The sequence below is a fragment of the Aethalodelphis obliquidens genome, unplaced genomic scaffold (assembly GCF_003676395.1).
Source record: "Aethalodelphis obliquidens isolate GAN/ISIS:26980383/991018 unplaced genomic scaffold, ASM367639v1 scaffold18, whole genome shotgun sequence".
Classification (NCBI taxonomy): Eukaryota; Metazoa; Chordata; class Mammalia; order Artiodactyla; family Delphinidae; genus Aethalodelphis; species Aethalodelphis obliquidens.
The window spans coordinates 14,066,765-14,083,343 of NW_020837962.1; the positions used below are offsets into that span (position 1 = coordinate 14,066,765).

At 44.6% G+C, this 16,579-nt stretch overlaps 1 protein-coding gene across 2 annotated transcripts in view; it reads left to right on the top strand.

The window, feature by feature from the left end:
* PCSK2 (proprotein convertase subtilisin/kexin type 2) overlaps positions 1 to 16,579 on the top strand; it is a 214,647-nt gene that overhangs the window by 159,725 nt on the left and 38,343 nt on the right. For both annotated transcript variants that reach the window (XM_027118318.1, XM_027118319.1), the window contains 2 exons: positions 2,955 to 3,031; positions 15,613 to 15,701. In XM_027118318.1, coding sequence (XP_026974119.1) covers positions 2,955 to 3,031; positions 15,613 to 15,701 — 166 coding nt within the window. The remainder of the gene's footprint in view (positions 1 to 2,954; positions 3,032 to 15,612; positions 15,702 to 16,579) is intronic.

Below are 16,579 nucleotides of genomic sequence, written 5' to 3' on the forward strand. Positions count from 1 at the left end.
ATGGCTTACGGGCCCAGCTTCTCTGCAGCATGTGGGATCCTTCTGGACCGGGGCACGAACCCGCGTCCCCTGCATCAGCAGGCGGACTCTCAACCACTGCGCCACCAGGGAAGCCCTTTCGTGGAATTTAATTTCTATCCAACAACCTGCTGGCACTGATGGTAGAAATTTGTCCTTGGCCAACACGGGTTTTGCTCCCACCCTCCTGTCTCCACCCTCAAGCTTCAAAGGACTAGCACAGCAACAAGAAGAGGCGGCGGGTTCCCAGAGCTCACGTCTCATCACCTGTCCACCATGAAAACTACTACGGCATCCCCACCCCAATGGCCTCGGTCATCACTTCACGCAGATCCTGCCTGAACCCTCGCTGTTGTGACCCTTGGACTTCCTAGGGCAGCTGGTTCTCTCTGTCGTGTTCTCACTAATCTCAGCCTCCCACACAATATTCTGCTGCTTCCTGTTCTGCAGTGAGCATCACTGGAACACGGAATGGGGCGTCCCCGAGTCCCTCAGCTAAGACACCTCACAGAGCTACTTCTGGTCCTCAGCTCCACGCCCCTGTCCTGGGATGAGTCCCAGACCTCTCTGAGGTTGGACATCCCAACACGCCCCCTTCCCACTCCAAGAACACAGCTCAGAAGAGAGAGGTAGCGCTCAGGGCTCCCTCTGAGGGCCCTACAAGTGCTACTCAATAAATTTTCTATTCAATTCACCTTAGACTGGGCCATTTTAATTTCTTCTACAGAGAAACAAACCAGGCCTAGCAAATAGTCTTCCAGATCTATCACTTAACTTTCAACCTCAGCTTTGAAACCCCAAAGAAAACTATTAACTTGTGTTCCTCTTAATAGTCCAAGCCCACCAGCTCTACCTAAGCATGCTCTTGTCTCAAAAATTCAGGGAAGATTGGGCTAATTGAACATACTTAGGGAAGACGAATAAGTTACTTTCAAAATAGTGTCCCTCAAAAGAATTGAGATCCAAATAGCTCAAGAAACATCAAGAAAAAAAAATATCCCAAATCTGAGAGGGTCTCCCAAAGACTGGGATTATAGCCCAGATAGAGAAGTAAACTTTTAAAGGTGAATGAAGGTAGTTTGGGATCTAAGTGGAGAGGAGCAGACCTGGGTATTTGCCAATAATTATGGACAGTGGAGACAGGAACACATCCTCTCTAAAGACTAGGATTTGAAGGAAGACCTAGATTCCAAAACACAGGATAGCCATGTTCAATGCCCAAGATAAGTGACTGGTCCAAATTTTGAATAGAATGGTGGGGGAGGGAAAAATGAGGAATTGTTTTTCAATGGGTATGAAGTTTCTGTTATGCAAATGAATAAGTTCTAGACCTCTGCCATGTAGCAGTCAACAATATGGTATTATACACTGTAAAATATGTTCAGAGGATAGATCTCATGTTAAGTGTTCGTACCAAAAAAAAAAGAAGGAGAAGAACACACAGACACAAAAGAACACAAGGAAATTTTGAAGGTGATGGGTATGTTTAGTACCTTGGTTGTGGTGATGGCATCATGAGTGTACACATATCAAGATGTAGACATTAAACGTGTGGAATTTCCTGTATAAGAATTATACCTCAGTAAAGCTAAAAACTTTTAAGTTAAAAATTTTTTAAACAAATTTCAAGGTGACTTCTGCCCCAAGCACATTTTTTTTAATAAATTAGTGTTACAATTCTGGTCATTCCAGCTACTGACGGCCCTTTGCCATCCAACAAATGGAAACAGAAACTCATGGAACTTGTCAATTTGCTCTTAAAACCATTATGCCACTAATACATTAAGTTTACAAACTAAAGCGTTTTGACTCATAAAAGAGCACAGTTCTCTAAAATGTCTCAGGGCCCATGGAATGGAGAAATTTCCCAGCTGGAATATGTATCTAACGCAGTGTTTCCCAGCCCAGTGTATACTGTGGACCAGGAAACCATCCGGGGTCTTGGCTGCACACCTCAAAAACCAAGGAGGGAGGTTGGGATGAGGAGAGAGGAGCTTCACGGAGCTCAGCATACCTGGGCAACTGACAGACAGAGAGGAAGGAAGGGATTAGCCATCAGATGGTGGGGGACCATCTCCCATCACGGACCAAAATAAAAGGCTGACCAACTGAAGACCTAAACGGACAAATTAAAGCATGAAATCAATTTAAGTGAATAGGTAATTGATTTCTGTGGGGAAAGACTCCCAATGGGAAAATTGGAGGTATTGGACTGAATAGAATTTAAACTTCTCATTGTATCTTGTAGCGCTGAGGACTCCTGTTTGCAATTATCTATTTTTTGTGGGATTGATGTCTGTCCCGACAACCAGGCTGTAATTTACATGTGGGCAGGGATGTCACCATTGTAGTCCCATACTTGGGAAAGTCGCTGGCATATATTAGACTCAATGATATTTGTTGAGTGAATAAATGAGGTTGATATCATGGCCAACGTTCGGGGCTTGGGTTTAACACCCGTAAATGTAAAGGAGACAAGCCTCTGTCAGCCTGAAGCAGGGAGCTGGAGTGAGCTCTGCATAAAGTAAGAAAACTCTAGAGGCTGCCACACTTGTGACATGAGAACTAGATCCTTCTGGCCATCAATGCAAGGAAGCTTAACGAGAGTCCTGGTTTCCGGGGGAGCCCCACTGACCCACAAGTGTCACTCAGCTTAAAATGGAGACAGTCGTGGGTAGCACAGGACGCAAATTTGCTAACCCTTTGAGGGCCTGGAATAGGATGGGATGAGGGAGCCTGGAAAAGAGGATAACAGGAGGATAGAATCCTCCACGGACGCACGTCTGCTCTGTCACCTCTTCAAGGGCTGGTCCAGAGAGAATGTTAACATAGCCCTCCATGGAGGGACCGTCCACATAAGGCGGCTGCATCTCTCGGATCCTCTCGTGCCTGTGCCTCTGGCTTTATTTCCTAATGACACACCTTGTGTTTTGCAGAACGCCGAAGCAAGCTACGACTTCAGCAGCAACGACCCCTATCCTTACCCTCGATACACAGATGACTGGTTTAACAGGTAAATGGGGCCTCCTGAGGTGTCTGGGACATCAGGTGTGGGGTTTTATTTCGCTCTGTTGTGTTTTTAAGGCTTAAGTATCACCAGCAAAATGCTCTCAATGCCTTGCTAAATTATATGGTGATTTTTTTTTCCTTCTTTGTGGCTACATTCTCTAAATTCTTGATTTTTTTTAATATGGCAACACTCCTCTAGAATTATCTCTTGACTATTTTGTTCTGTTGAACTAGGAATCATTTGCCATCTTATTAAAGATAAAAAGAAAATAGGAATAATAAGAAACCTTTCTCAACCCACCACAAGGTGATCGTAAACACATGGGTTTTACTTGATCTGTTGAAACTACTGCAGAGAGCTCTTTTGCCCCAGGGGTCTGTGTCTATATGTTTTTGAAAAATGTTTTTGCTGTAGTCTTATGACAGCTCGTGTAGTCCCTTTTGACAAAACAGTAAGCATAATTGGCAGAGGTTTGAGGTATTTTTTTAACTGAGGTATAATTAGTTTCAGCTGTACCACATAATGATTCCATATTTGCATATACTGCAAAAAGATCACCACTGTAAGTCTAGTTAATATCTGACACCACACGTAGTCACATAAAAAAACTTTTTTCCTTTTGATGAGGACTCCTGAGATCAACTCTGTTAGCAACTTTCAAATATGCAGTACAGTATTGTTAACTCTGGGTTTGAAATACTTCTTGGCATCCTATCGTGCAACACTACCCAGTGAATGGTTCATCCAAAAGTGTGGTTTTTCTTCGGCCTGTTTTGCTACAAAACATGTAAACGCAGTCTCTTTCTTCTCCAAGTAAAATTCTTGCCTAAGTTGTTTATCACATGTAAGAAATATCAAGAAATTAAGGCACGTGGCTTGTTCAGTCAAAATTGACTCAGTTCTAAACCTAGTGCTTCCCCATTATTGATGTTTTTGAGTGAAGCTGATGAGAACGTATGAACTTCAATTAATGATATAAAAATATATTGTGTGTACAGCACTTTACTCGTTGCTTCTACTTCTCGTGACAAACTCGAGGTAGATGAAACAAATGCTGTCATCCTTAGTTTAGTGACAAGGAAACAGGCTCAGAAAAGTTGCCTGACCTCCCTGGACAAACAACCAGTAAATATCAAAGCTGACACTTGAACCCAAGCTCGATAAGTGTTTCTAAATCCAAATTGTACCCTTCTTTTATGAGCATCATCTTTATTATAAAAGACAGAAGGCATGATGACCAGAGAGTGGCCAGGGATGGGTCCTCACTGGACCAGGTAGCTTAGACTCTGTTCCTACAGTTAGCAAGTTGACCAGAGGCTGAGTGGGGCACACACAGAGCACACAGGGCTTGGTAATTACAGAAAATGCAGAAAAGAATAAAGGGGAAAACACAATTCGAATTTGTAACATTTTTAAAAGATCATCGCTAATATCCAAGAGCACAGTTCACTCTCTATCAACGTCATCTGCAGCTTTAAAATCATCATGCAGGATTTGGAAGTGTGCGTTTAGGGGGTGAGGGTGTATAAAAAAGGCCAGAGAACTTTTGACTTGAAGTGTCTCTTACTCACCTAGATCCTTGCATACCCTTAGCTGATAAACCATTTTCAGACACAGGAATGTGAAGTCATCAAATAGAAATCACTAAGCCAGGGGCGAGACATAATTATTAACAGCAGCCTGGAACCTTGTGCTGAGAAGGACAACGAGGGTGGCCATGGCTTCAGCACCATCGGTCACCAGCTGTCCACACGCTATCAAAAAGGGCAGTAGCAACACGCGTGCCAGCTACTAGCTTTCTCTCTGCAGCTAGTAGGCACTAAATTCATCTTCAATGGGTGGACCCAGGCACAAAAATATAACCAACAGAATGGTTCCCCCCATCCCATTTTCTGAACCCAAACACAACCCCCCACAAGTAAGTCTCCCTGTGTGATGAGCTGTAAGAATATTCTTTAAACAAAAACAAAAGCAAAAATGGAGATGTCCTCTATCTTAAATAATTTCATTTACAAACTTGTTCTTGAAAGTTCAATTTTAAACTGGCTAAAATCCTCTAGGACTAATGAGCGCTTAGGGCAATAAAATTCTTTTTTAAAAAAAATTTATTTAACTTATTTATTTTTGGCTGCATTGGGTCTTCATTGCTGCGCGTGGGCTTTCTCTAGTTGCGGCGAGCAGGAAATACTCTTCGTTGCGGTACGTGGGCTTCTCATTGCAGTGGCTTCTCTTGTTGCGGAGCACGGGCTCTAGGCGCGAGGGCTCAGTAGTTGTGGCACGAGGGCTTCGTTGCTCCGTGGCTTGTGGGATCTTCCTGCACCAGGGCCCAAACCCGTGTTCCCTGCAATGGCAGGCAGATTCTTAACCACTGTGCCACCCAGGAAGCCCAGGACACTAAAATTCTTCATTGCCAGAGGTAGAATCCCCAAGTGTCCAACTGCCTGAGACACAGTCATCGTGAGTCAGGCAAGTATGATCCTTGCCTCTTAAGGAACCAATGACTCAAGACACAGTGGCCACTTTGACCCATAAATGGGGTTTTTCACAATTATCAAGTCATTTTCAAAGATCCTCATGCATCATGGCTTGACTGGACGGTACCACGGTTCAATTCACGGCCTCTCGAAACAAAACGACTGTTGTAAGTGATTATGAGAGGAAAGCGGGTCAAAGTTCAGGCCACAGCCCTGGGAGGATCTGTGGTCCGAAAAGTCGTGTCTGTCCTGGAGGTGGTCCCTGCTTGGCACAAAGCGAATTTGAAGATAGCACCGTTCCCTTGAGTGTAAGATAAGTTTATTAAAAATTCCCTCTTGGATGAATATTATGCCTAGTATTTCTCCCAGTATAACTAGGGGCTTGTAGAGGAAGGAAAGAGAATAAAGGGGGGTTTAAAGGAAACCTAATTGGCCATGAGTTAATAATTGTTAAAGCTGGATGATGGTTACATGAGATTTCACTCTACTTTTGTCTATTCTGATATTTTCTATAACAAAAAGTAAATTTTAAAAGCATAGGACGTAAAAAGAGATAACCAGAACTGGGCCTTTAGCTTGGTGCTCATGAAACGATCCATTTTGGTGGTTAAGCTTCTCAGGAGCTTGCAACGTCGCATGAGGAGGTGACAGCAGCCCGAATCACTACAGTGCTAAGTGTAGCCAGGGCTGAAATCATACAAGGAACGCGAACGCCTATTAATTACAATGTTTAAGGCACTGTTTTAGTGCTTTGCGTGTATTAATTCTCAATCTAACCCTCTGAAATAGGTGTGAACATTATTATCCCTATTTTGTAAACCGATGCACAGAAAGATTAAGTAATGTGTGCAAGGTCACACAGCTAACAAGTGGTGGAGACAGGATTTGACACCGTTGAGGGGCCGTTACAAGCACTGCCTCATAATAAAGTGCTTTGGAGAGAGAGCGTGGAGAAATGCAAAGTCAGCTCTGGCTGGGGAAACTGGGACAGGTTTCCGTGAAGATGTGGCATTTGGTCCGGGATTTGAATGAAGGTACTAGGTAGAGTTGGGAGGGGAGGGGAGTGTATTCTGGGGTGAGGGTACAATTTAGGCAAAGAAGCAGAGGCAGGAGGTACAGATGTGTTCAGGAGGTGTCCTGGATAACTGGTCCTGGAGTCAGAGACTGGTGCAGAAGGCAGCAATCTGAGAAGGCCTCATGGAGGAGGTGAGCATGAAAGGTTTGGACAGGTTGCTAGGAGGAGAGAGGAGAGATCTTGTGACTGGGTCGGAAACTGGGCGTGGGGCCTAGACAAGGACGATTCTTCCATTGCACTCTAGGAATGCCGCTGCCCAGAAGCTCTGAGAGCCTTGAGCACTTGCCCTTGGCTGGAGCAGGGTTTACTGCCCAGGCAGTCTCAGCCTCCAGCCTGCCAGTTTCTTCAGGTGTTCTCTTCTGGGCTTGGGCACCAGTCCCAACTCCCCCATCTTTGCTCAGCAGACTCGGGGCTCTTGGATAAGCTAGTTTTGGCACCGAAACTCCAATGAAGGGCTGCCCAATGCTGACCAGCAGTGGGCTTGCTGCTGCTCTAGCCACACTACCTGCCACACAGGCCAGTTAGAACGCAGAGGCAATTCCTGCCCAGAAAAGGCCACGCTCTCCATCATTGGCTTCTCACTGCTGTGGAAAGTACAAAATAAAACACTCTACCAGGGGTGCTCTCAAGAGCAAGCAAGGAGGACGTTCCCCTTGGTTGGGAAACTGAGTTTAATAGCCACGTGTCTCCCCTGGGCTTTCCTCACACTTTAAACCATCATATCTCCTCTCTGTGCTTATAGGTTAACTTGTTTTCCTTCAAGTGTACGTTTCTTTAAGAACATACTTAAAACTCCAAGCCAAGACTCCTTATGAAGGCAAACTTCATACATAAGCAGAACAGCTTTTAGGGGACCTGTATACTAGAATTCCTCGCCCTGTGCCTCATTTGATTTTGTAGGATTATTCCTTTTTCAGCAGAGCAAGTGTATTTTTTTCTACTGTGAACCATTTGATAATTGTATGCGGTATCTGTGCTCCGGGTATGTATTTGAAACACAGTTGAGAAATTTGGAAAAGGAGTGTAATTTCCTCCTAGCTTGCAATCAGAGAAATACAGACGACCAAGCAAAATAATAACGGCCACAGTAGCAACAATGACCCAGACTGCAAAAAGGTAGAAAATAATACATATTTAATAAGCATCAATAATATGCAACACAGCTGTAACTGATTTGCTATGAGGTATCAGGATCTGGTATCACATTTTTTTCTGGCATTCAATAAATATTGATTGGCTGGTTGATGGATGGGTGGCATACTTTCTCAGCCATGCCAAGATGTTGAGTGCCCTTGACATCTGTCCATTTCAGAGCTGCCTGCTTCTCCCAAGGTCTGCAGCTCACACTTTGTCAATAATCTTGCAGCCTTGCTGGGTTTTAGGTCAATGTTTGGTGATGCACTGCAGATCTGTATTCCATTGCTATGCTGCTGTCCATAACAATCTCTCTTGCATAGCATTTCTTTGACAGGCATACACCACTGAAATGTCATCCCCACCGTCGGCAATATTTACGCAGCATCACAGGGTGCAGCATGCTCTATCTATTACGCCCTAAAGAGTAAGAGATTCTGGATTAGATACGATTCCTGGTCACAAAAAGTTTACTATAAATTCAGGAAGAGAGAAGACATTTATTATTCAAGCAACCAAAATGAAGGGAAATATGGATAAATGGATACCAAGGACCGTCTGTCTCTATGGGGGCACGTTTGATTGATAGCATTAGTTAAACCTTCAAATAAGAACGATTTTCAGTGATTAACTTTTTTTAATTAAAAGTCATATTTCATTCTGAAGAACCCAATAAACAGGCCTAGAAAGAATATGGGGGGAAAATTGCTCTCTCTGGTTGGTTATTAGCACAGTGATGGAAGCCAATACTTTACCCTGGGGACACGTAATGGCTTAGAAATAGACAAACATCTTTCCCTTCTGTCTTTACGGACTAATTCTGAAATTGCCTCCTGAATAACAAAATCCAAACTGCCTTCAAAGACCTAATCTAAGTTTTTCTTTCATGTGAGCGTTGAGACTACCTCCTAAGCCGATACCAGCTCAAAGGTTGCTCTTTGCAGTCAACCCCCTCTCTCTAGCCAATCCAGAGTACAGTGAAATCCAAGAGAGTTTAATTTTGTGAGCTCTTCTGAGCCACTGGAGAAATACCACAAAGTTGTGAGTTTTTTAAAAAATTTCTAGTCTGCTACCTGGATGACACAAGTTTTCATTATTTAAAATTTCCCCTTCAGCTAAAAGAAATAGACGTAACACAGATTTGGGGTTGTGGAGAGAATCATACAGATGGCAAAAGAAATATCCGTATGTTGGTATAATCATTTCTACTTTGGAAACTAATGTTTGCCATATGGGGGGATTTTATGGTCCTCAGGTGGTAATTATTCTTTTCTTAAGAGACAAAAATACAGTAGATTATAATGGACAAAGATCCATATATTGATCGCTTGGTATGGAGTAAGTGATCCCTGAATCAGTTTCCCCTATCTGTAAAATGGAACTAAAGCTCCACCTTGGAGGTTTGCGTGACGGACTAGAGGGACAGAACATGGACAATGGCTCTGGGGATTTTTATGAGCCAGGCCTGGAAGCAGCATACATCCTGTCACCCACATAACATCAGCTGAAATTCAGTCACTTGGCCACATGCACGTGTCGGGGATGCTGGGAAATGGAGCCTAACCGGATCCCAGGAAGAAAAGAAAATGAGCTTGGTTACCAGTTAGTATGTTCTGTCACCACCAAAAATCACGTGGCAAAGACAGTCCGTGTTGTAGAAGAAAACCTAAGCCAATGACCCTAACCAGTGAGTGAGCCAAAGAACCAGTGGAAGTTGGTTAAACCACTAAGTTACTTTTTGAATTAGTCAGGATTCTGCAGAGAAAAAGAACAAATCAGATATGTATATAAAAAGAAAGAGATTTGTTTATGGGGTCTGGCAAGTCCAAAATCTGCAGGGTGGGCTGGCAGGCTGGAGACCCAGGAGAGACGAGCTGGAGTCCAAAGGCAGTGCTGGAGGATTTTCTCTTACCCAGAGAAGGCTGGTCTTTTTGTTCTATTCAGACCTTCAACGGATTGGATGAGGCCCACCCACACTATGGAGGACAATCTGCTTTACTCAGAGTCCACCAATTTAAATGTGAACCTCATCCAAAAAACGCCTTCACAGGAACACCCAAAATAATGCTTAATCAAATATCTGAGCACACCATGTCCCAGCCAAATTGACACATGAATTTAACCATCACACTTTTTATCTGCACATTTCTGAGCATCAGGAATACATGATATATATTTTTAAGATTTTATTTTTTTGTTTGTTATCTATTTTATACATATTAGTGTATATATGTCAGTCCCAATCTCCCAATTCATCCCACCACCACCACTGCCCACCCCTTTGCCACTTTCCCCCCTTGGTGTCCATATGTTTGTTCTCTACATCTGTGTCTCTATTTCTGCTTTGCAAACCAGTTCATCTGTACCATTTTTCTAGATTCCAAATATATGCATTAATATACTATATTTGTTTTTCTTTTTCTGACTTACTTCACTCTGTATGACAGTCTCTAGGTCCATCCACGTCTCTGCAAATGACCCAATTTCATTCCTTTTTGTGGCTGAGTAATATTCCATTGTGTATATGTACCACCTCTTCTTTATCCATTAGTCTGTCGATGGGCATTTACGTTGCTTCCATGTCCTGGCTATTGTAAATAGTGCTGCCATGAGCATTGCGGTGCATGTGTCTTTTTGAATTATGGTTTTCTCTGGGTATATGCCCAGTAGTGGGATTGCTGCGTCATACGGTGGTTCTGTTTATAGATTTTTTAAGGAACCTCCATACTGTTCTCCATAGTGGCTGTATCAATTTACATTCCCACCAACAGTGCAGGAGGGTTCCCTTTTCTCCACACCCTCTCCAGCATTTGTTGTTTGTAGATCTTCTGATGATGCCCATTCTAACCGGTGTGAGGTGATACTTCATTTTAGTTTTGATTTGCATTTCTCTAATAATTAATGATACTGAGCAGCTTTTCATGTGCCTCTTGGCCATCTGTATGTCTTCTTTGGAGAAATGTCTATTTAGGCCTTCTGCCCATGTTTGGATTGGGTTGCCTGTTTTTTTAATATTGAGCTGCATGAGCTGTTTATATATTTTAGAGATGAATCCTTTGTCTGTAAATTCCTTTGCAAATATTTTCTCCCATTCTGAGGGTTGTCTTTTCATCTTGTTTATAAAGGTCATGCTTAAGAACAGGGTTCAGAAGCAGCAAACCTGTATCTGAATTCTGGTTTTGCCTCTGAACTGAGAAGTGACTTAGTACCCTGATGCTCAACTCCCTCTTCTTTAAAATGGGGATAATGATAGTTGTGAGAATTAAATAAAACAAAGCCTGCGGCCCTCTCGGCATGGTGCCCACCCGCGGCGGGTGGCAGTAAAGGAGAGGTGCTGTGTGCATGCTGCCCCGCCCATCTCTCCCTGAACGGAGTCACATAGAAATGCATGCTTTGGCTGGAAAGGGCAAGAAGGTGGCCAGTCACTCTAGTGAAAGGTCAGCAATGTGGAAGAAGGGGCACAGTCTCTCTGGAGATGTGCCCCCTCCCCGAGTCAGAGCAGGTCCTCAGGGTTTTCTTAGACATCTCAGCAGCCACCACGGCTGTAGGGAAGCCCCAGTGCAGCCATCATCAGGGTCCAGGCTTAAACCCCACCCTGCACAGGTTAACCTGGGATTGTCCCTCCAGCCTTGCTTGTCCAGAGTATCAGTTATCTATTGCCAAGTAATGCCACATAAAAAATCATCCCAGAAGTAGTAGCTTAAAGCAATAAGCACTGATATCGCTCACAAGTCTGTAGGTCAGCTGGACAGTTCTGCTGATCTGGCTCGCCCCTGCATCCAGGGTTGGTTGGCAGGGAGGCTGGGGGCTAGCTGGCTTAGGGTGTCCTCTCTCACATGTCTGGGGGACAGCTGGCTGTCAGCTTGGGTGACGGGCATGAGGGGTTACAGTCTCTCACCACCCAGTGGGCCAGCCTGGGCTTGTCCACATGGCACCAGGGCAGTTTCAGGAGAAAGAGCAGCTGTGGGCCTCCTGAGGGCCAGGCCCATCCCTTCCACCACATTCTTTTGTCCAAAGCAAGTCACCAGGCCAGCCAGACTCAAGGTAGGGGAACTGTGCTTCCCCTCTTCATGAAGCAGCAAGGAAATTACACTGCCAAGAGCACAGGCCCAGGGGAACAGTAGATCGAGGCCGTTCTGGCAACATGATACCCCTGACTCCTGTCACTTGCCCCCCGGTGACCTTTGTCAGAAGGAGGCCATTAATTAGTTAAAGCACAAATTTATGGGCTTGGTTCTGTAGAACCAGAGAGTACTCACTAACCCTCGTCAGCGGTTCAGGTCTTCCAGGGGCCAGACGATGGGTCCACGCAAGTGTTGGATCTTCACCAAAAACCAGTCTTCTTGCCCTTCCTGTGGAGCACTGTTCAGTAATCTATCTTTTAAATTACTTTTGTTCTGAATACGTTGAAGACGTTTGAAAAGATTATAACTTACTCAGATTTTGTTAGATAACATCTTTTTTGCCAAATCCCACTTTTTTGTGAGCTAATCAGACTTCTCACCTGGACTGTTTTATTCAATCAGCCAATCAATAAACATTTACTGAATTTCAAAAAAAAAAAAAAAAAAGGAGGCCAATCAAACCACCGAGCTTTGTCCCTCCTCCCCACACCCACAGCGATTTCCACTTCTGACAGACTCGTGTTTTACTCTAGAGACAAAGGGGAGCTACTGAATGTTCTTGGGAGAGCAAAGGGGCCAGATGAATATGGACTTGGAAAAGGTTCTCCTGATATTCAGAAGAGCAAGCTCGTTCTCTGAGATGATCAGGAAAACAGGACTGAAGGGAAGGCACTCAAGGCCGTGGCGACGGAGCTGACAGAGGCCCAGGGGTGCGAAGAGGCCTGGTGTCACCAACAATTACAGGGAGCCACTACCCGCTTATAATTAGTGTCGCCTAATTTAGCAATGAAATGTTTTTTCCCATATGTTCCTCTGGAGGGACCACGACAGTCATCTCCCCACTTAAAGGCCAAAATTAAGGATATGGAAGCATTCAGTGCCTTTAATCTGCTCAAGGAACTTCGCACGATTTTGTCCTCCAGCCTTTTGTGAGCAGTTTTAGGGCAGAGAAGGTCTGTCACTGGGTGGGAGGGTGATGGGTGGTCCAGTAGCTGACCCTGGGTCTCAGACCTGGCCCAGATCCTCGGATACTCAGCTTTGACATCTGTGAAATGGAGCAGTACCTACTCCCGCGAGGGGTAAGGGGGGTGCGACAAGAAAAGCGGGTGCGACAAGAAAAGCGCTGACTGTGGTCCCTGGTGAGGAACGACTGCCGCGTCCACAGCAGGTGTTGTTGGCCCTCCTCGCTCCTCAGAGCAGGGCCCCCCCTCCACCAGCATAATGTGTGCTTCACAGATGTCGGTCAAAGCATCGACTGTTCCAGGCAAGGCCTCGGAAAGGAGAGCCTGGCAGGGCTGATTATTAAATAATAAGGAAATTAGTGCTCACTCGAATTAGAGGTGGCACTGCTTTTTAAACTTTTCTTCACATATTTATTTGGGGCTTCCCTGGTGGCGCAGTGGTTGAGAGTCCGCCTGCTGATGCAGGGGACGCGGGTTCGTGCCCCGGTCCGGGAAGATCCCACATGCCGCGGAGCGGCTGGGCCCGTGAGCCATGGCCGCTGAGCCTGCGCGTCCGGAGCCTGTGCTCTGCAACGGGAGAGGCCACAGCAGGGAGAGGCCCATATACCGAAAAGAAAAATAAAAAATCAAACAAATATTTGTTCAGCATGAACCAAACAGCAAGGGAGCCAGCCAAATTTAATCAGTGTCCGCACAAGTTCCATTTTTAAATATATATGTGTGTATATATAAAGTATATGCATGTCCTCTTAATATGGCATGTGTTTTATATATTTAAATATCTAATATGTGGATTATATATAATGTGTAAGTATATATACATATGAATATAGAAGTATATAATTACAAATGCATAAGTAGATATAAGTACAACTATATACTTGAATATATACATTTAAAGTCTACGTACGAATCAATATAAAATGTGTATGTTTCACTTTATACAGATACATGGGGGTATACTTCCATGCTGTTTTTCAGAATTTTATTTACTATTTTCTTCAGCACTGAGAATAAGATGGGGGCTATGAAATCCACGTCCATGGTAGCTTCTCCCATCAAGTTAAACCATAACTGAGTCCCTTCTCAAAAGTCTCCCATGAGATCTACCAAAAACTTACAGGCAAGAAGACAGGGGTTTACTCAGTCAGCACGTGGGGTCTTCACAGAGCTTCCACCACAGGGCTGACCTCTGCAGTCACGACGAGGTCTCCTCAGACACCACATACAGATTTCATTCTTGTTCCAAAGGGAATTTTGAGTCTGTGAGATGTGTAGCCTTCATGGAGGCAGGATTCACTTTTGCTCACATATAGAGAGAAAATATGTGTGTATATTTTCAGTCCTCCGATGTGATTTTTTAAGGGCGGGTGTGAGCTTTGCTTGCCCTAAGAGAATGCGGCGAAGCGTCTACACTGCAGAAATCAGGACTTCTTGGGCTACGCAGCCAATAAGTCCCCTTCCCCACATCCCTTCCTGCACCCGCTGTGTGAATAGTGAGGGGGAAGCCAGCCCTCACCACCGTCCCTCTGCAGGCCAAGCTGACACTTTTGCAGCCGACTTCATATTTAGCTGCTTCATGGGCCATTAGGATGGACTTCCAGGTTGGGGCTGGCCGTTTCCAGTGATGTATACATTGGACCACTCCTCCTCTTGAATGCTGTTTGGGGTTAAAACACGGCATTCTGATTGACTTCAAGCTTATGCGGGGTTCAGTTCCCCGTTGCCGTTTAACAAACGGCCCCGAAACCTAGTGGCTTAAAAGAGAACATCTACTAGCTCACAGTCCTGCAACTTAGGTGGGCACCTGTCTCTCTCCATGTGCTGCTGACGGGGTAACCCGTCTGGGTCTGGGGGAGGGAGGCCTCCAGGGGCTTCACCTGAGGTATGTTGGAACGATGGGGGCTGCCCGGCTGCACTCCCCGCGTGGCCTCAGCTGTAGCCCAAGCTCCTCTGTACGGACCCTGGCCCAGAGGATAGAGGGCATCCTCCCGCTGCCTCCCATGGGTCCAAGCCAGCCACCAGGCAGGCCCAGTTCAAGGAGAGAGCTGTTTGGATTCCTTTGGTGTAACAGAAAAGGGAGCAAAAGGGAAAAAGTTAATGAAATTCCAGTGTCTATTGCAGAGAACATTCTAGAACATAAGCCCTGAGAAGGCCTTGCTAGGAATTGTAAGGCCGGCAAACTTCAGAAAGATTATCTAATAGATGCCTGGGATTCTTAATCTGGTCGGTCTCAAAGTTTCTGTGGACCCCTCGAAATTGAATGCAAGCAGTTGCCAGTGTGGGTTTATTTGGTTCCAGAGCAAGGTGGGGGATTTGTAGCATTCAGTATGTCCTAAAGGAGGCTATAATCCAAAAAGGTAAATAACTTTCATCCCACAACTGGCAGGCAGCATTCATTCCCTGCCTGTGGACAGAACCAGCCTTGAAAATAAACACCAGCCCACAATTCTAGGGTTTCAAAAAAAAAAAAAATCAGCTGTTTCGACCAGCACCAACCTGTTTTAGATTGTCTCCTTTTCACAGAAAGCCTATAACTGTTTTCCGCAGTAAGACACTTCAAATTTTAAAGTAAAGATCACCTCTCAAGGTTGAAAATGTTCTGAGAAGACTCTTCACGGTAGAAACAAGCCAAGGTCAGGAAGGGCAGCTGGGAATTGGAAGGGGTCGAAAGGAGAGACACAGATGGAAAATCCAGGGGCCTGGGTGGGCTCCGGGCTAACTGAACCATTGAAAAGAACCATAGATAGAATTTAAGGGATCTTCTCCAAGTCGTTTGACCCTGTATCTGACTTGTCTTTACTGTTCTCTGCAGCCATGGGACCCGATGTGCCGGGGAAGTTTCTGCAGTCGCCAACAACAACATCTGTGGGGTCGGAGTGGCCTACGGCTCCAAGGTCGCAGGTAGGCTGTGGCTGTCAAACAATCCCAGGAGGCATCACACTCGGGTCTCGGGCCTGGCCACTGCGTGGCAAAGATTCCCAGTGGAGCAGGCGAGCGGGGACTGGTACACTTAGCAAGAGTGAAAAACATTTATTTAACTTAACCTATATGGCAAGATCAATAAACTTTAAAAAGTTTTAAGGTGCACAGATCATGAGCACATAGGTCAATGAAGTTTCACAAACTGACCACATCCACGTAACCATCAAGAAACAAAACACAACCAGCACCCCAAAGCCCTCGTGTCCCCTCCCAGTTACTGCCTATCCACACAAGAACAGTCACGACCCTGATTTCTAACAGCAGATGTCAGTTATTCCCAGTTTTTAAACTTTATATAAATGGAATTGTACTGTCTGTACTCTTTGTGTGTCAGTATCCATAACATCTTTTTTTTTTATTGGAGTAGAGTTGATTTACAATGTTGTGTTAGTTTCTGGTGTACAGCAAAGTAATTCAGTTATACATTTATATGTGTGTGTGTGTGTGTGTGTGTGTGTGTGTGTGTGGTGTATAGATATTCCTTTTCATATTCTTTTCCATTATGGTTTATCACAGGATATTGAATATAGTTCCCTGTGCTGTACAGTAGGACCTTGTTGTTTATCTATTCTATATATACTAGTTTGCATCTGCTAATCTCAAACTCCCAATCCAACACTCCCTCACCTGCCCTCCCCCTTGGCAACCACAAGTCTGTTCTCTATGTCTGTGAGTCTGTTTCCACTTCTTAGATAAGTTCATTTGTGTCATATTTTAGATTCCACATATAAGTGATATCATATGGTATTTGTCTCTCTTTCTGACTTACTTCACTTAGTATAATACTCTCCAGGTCC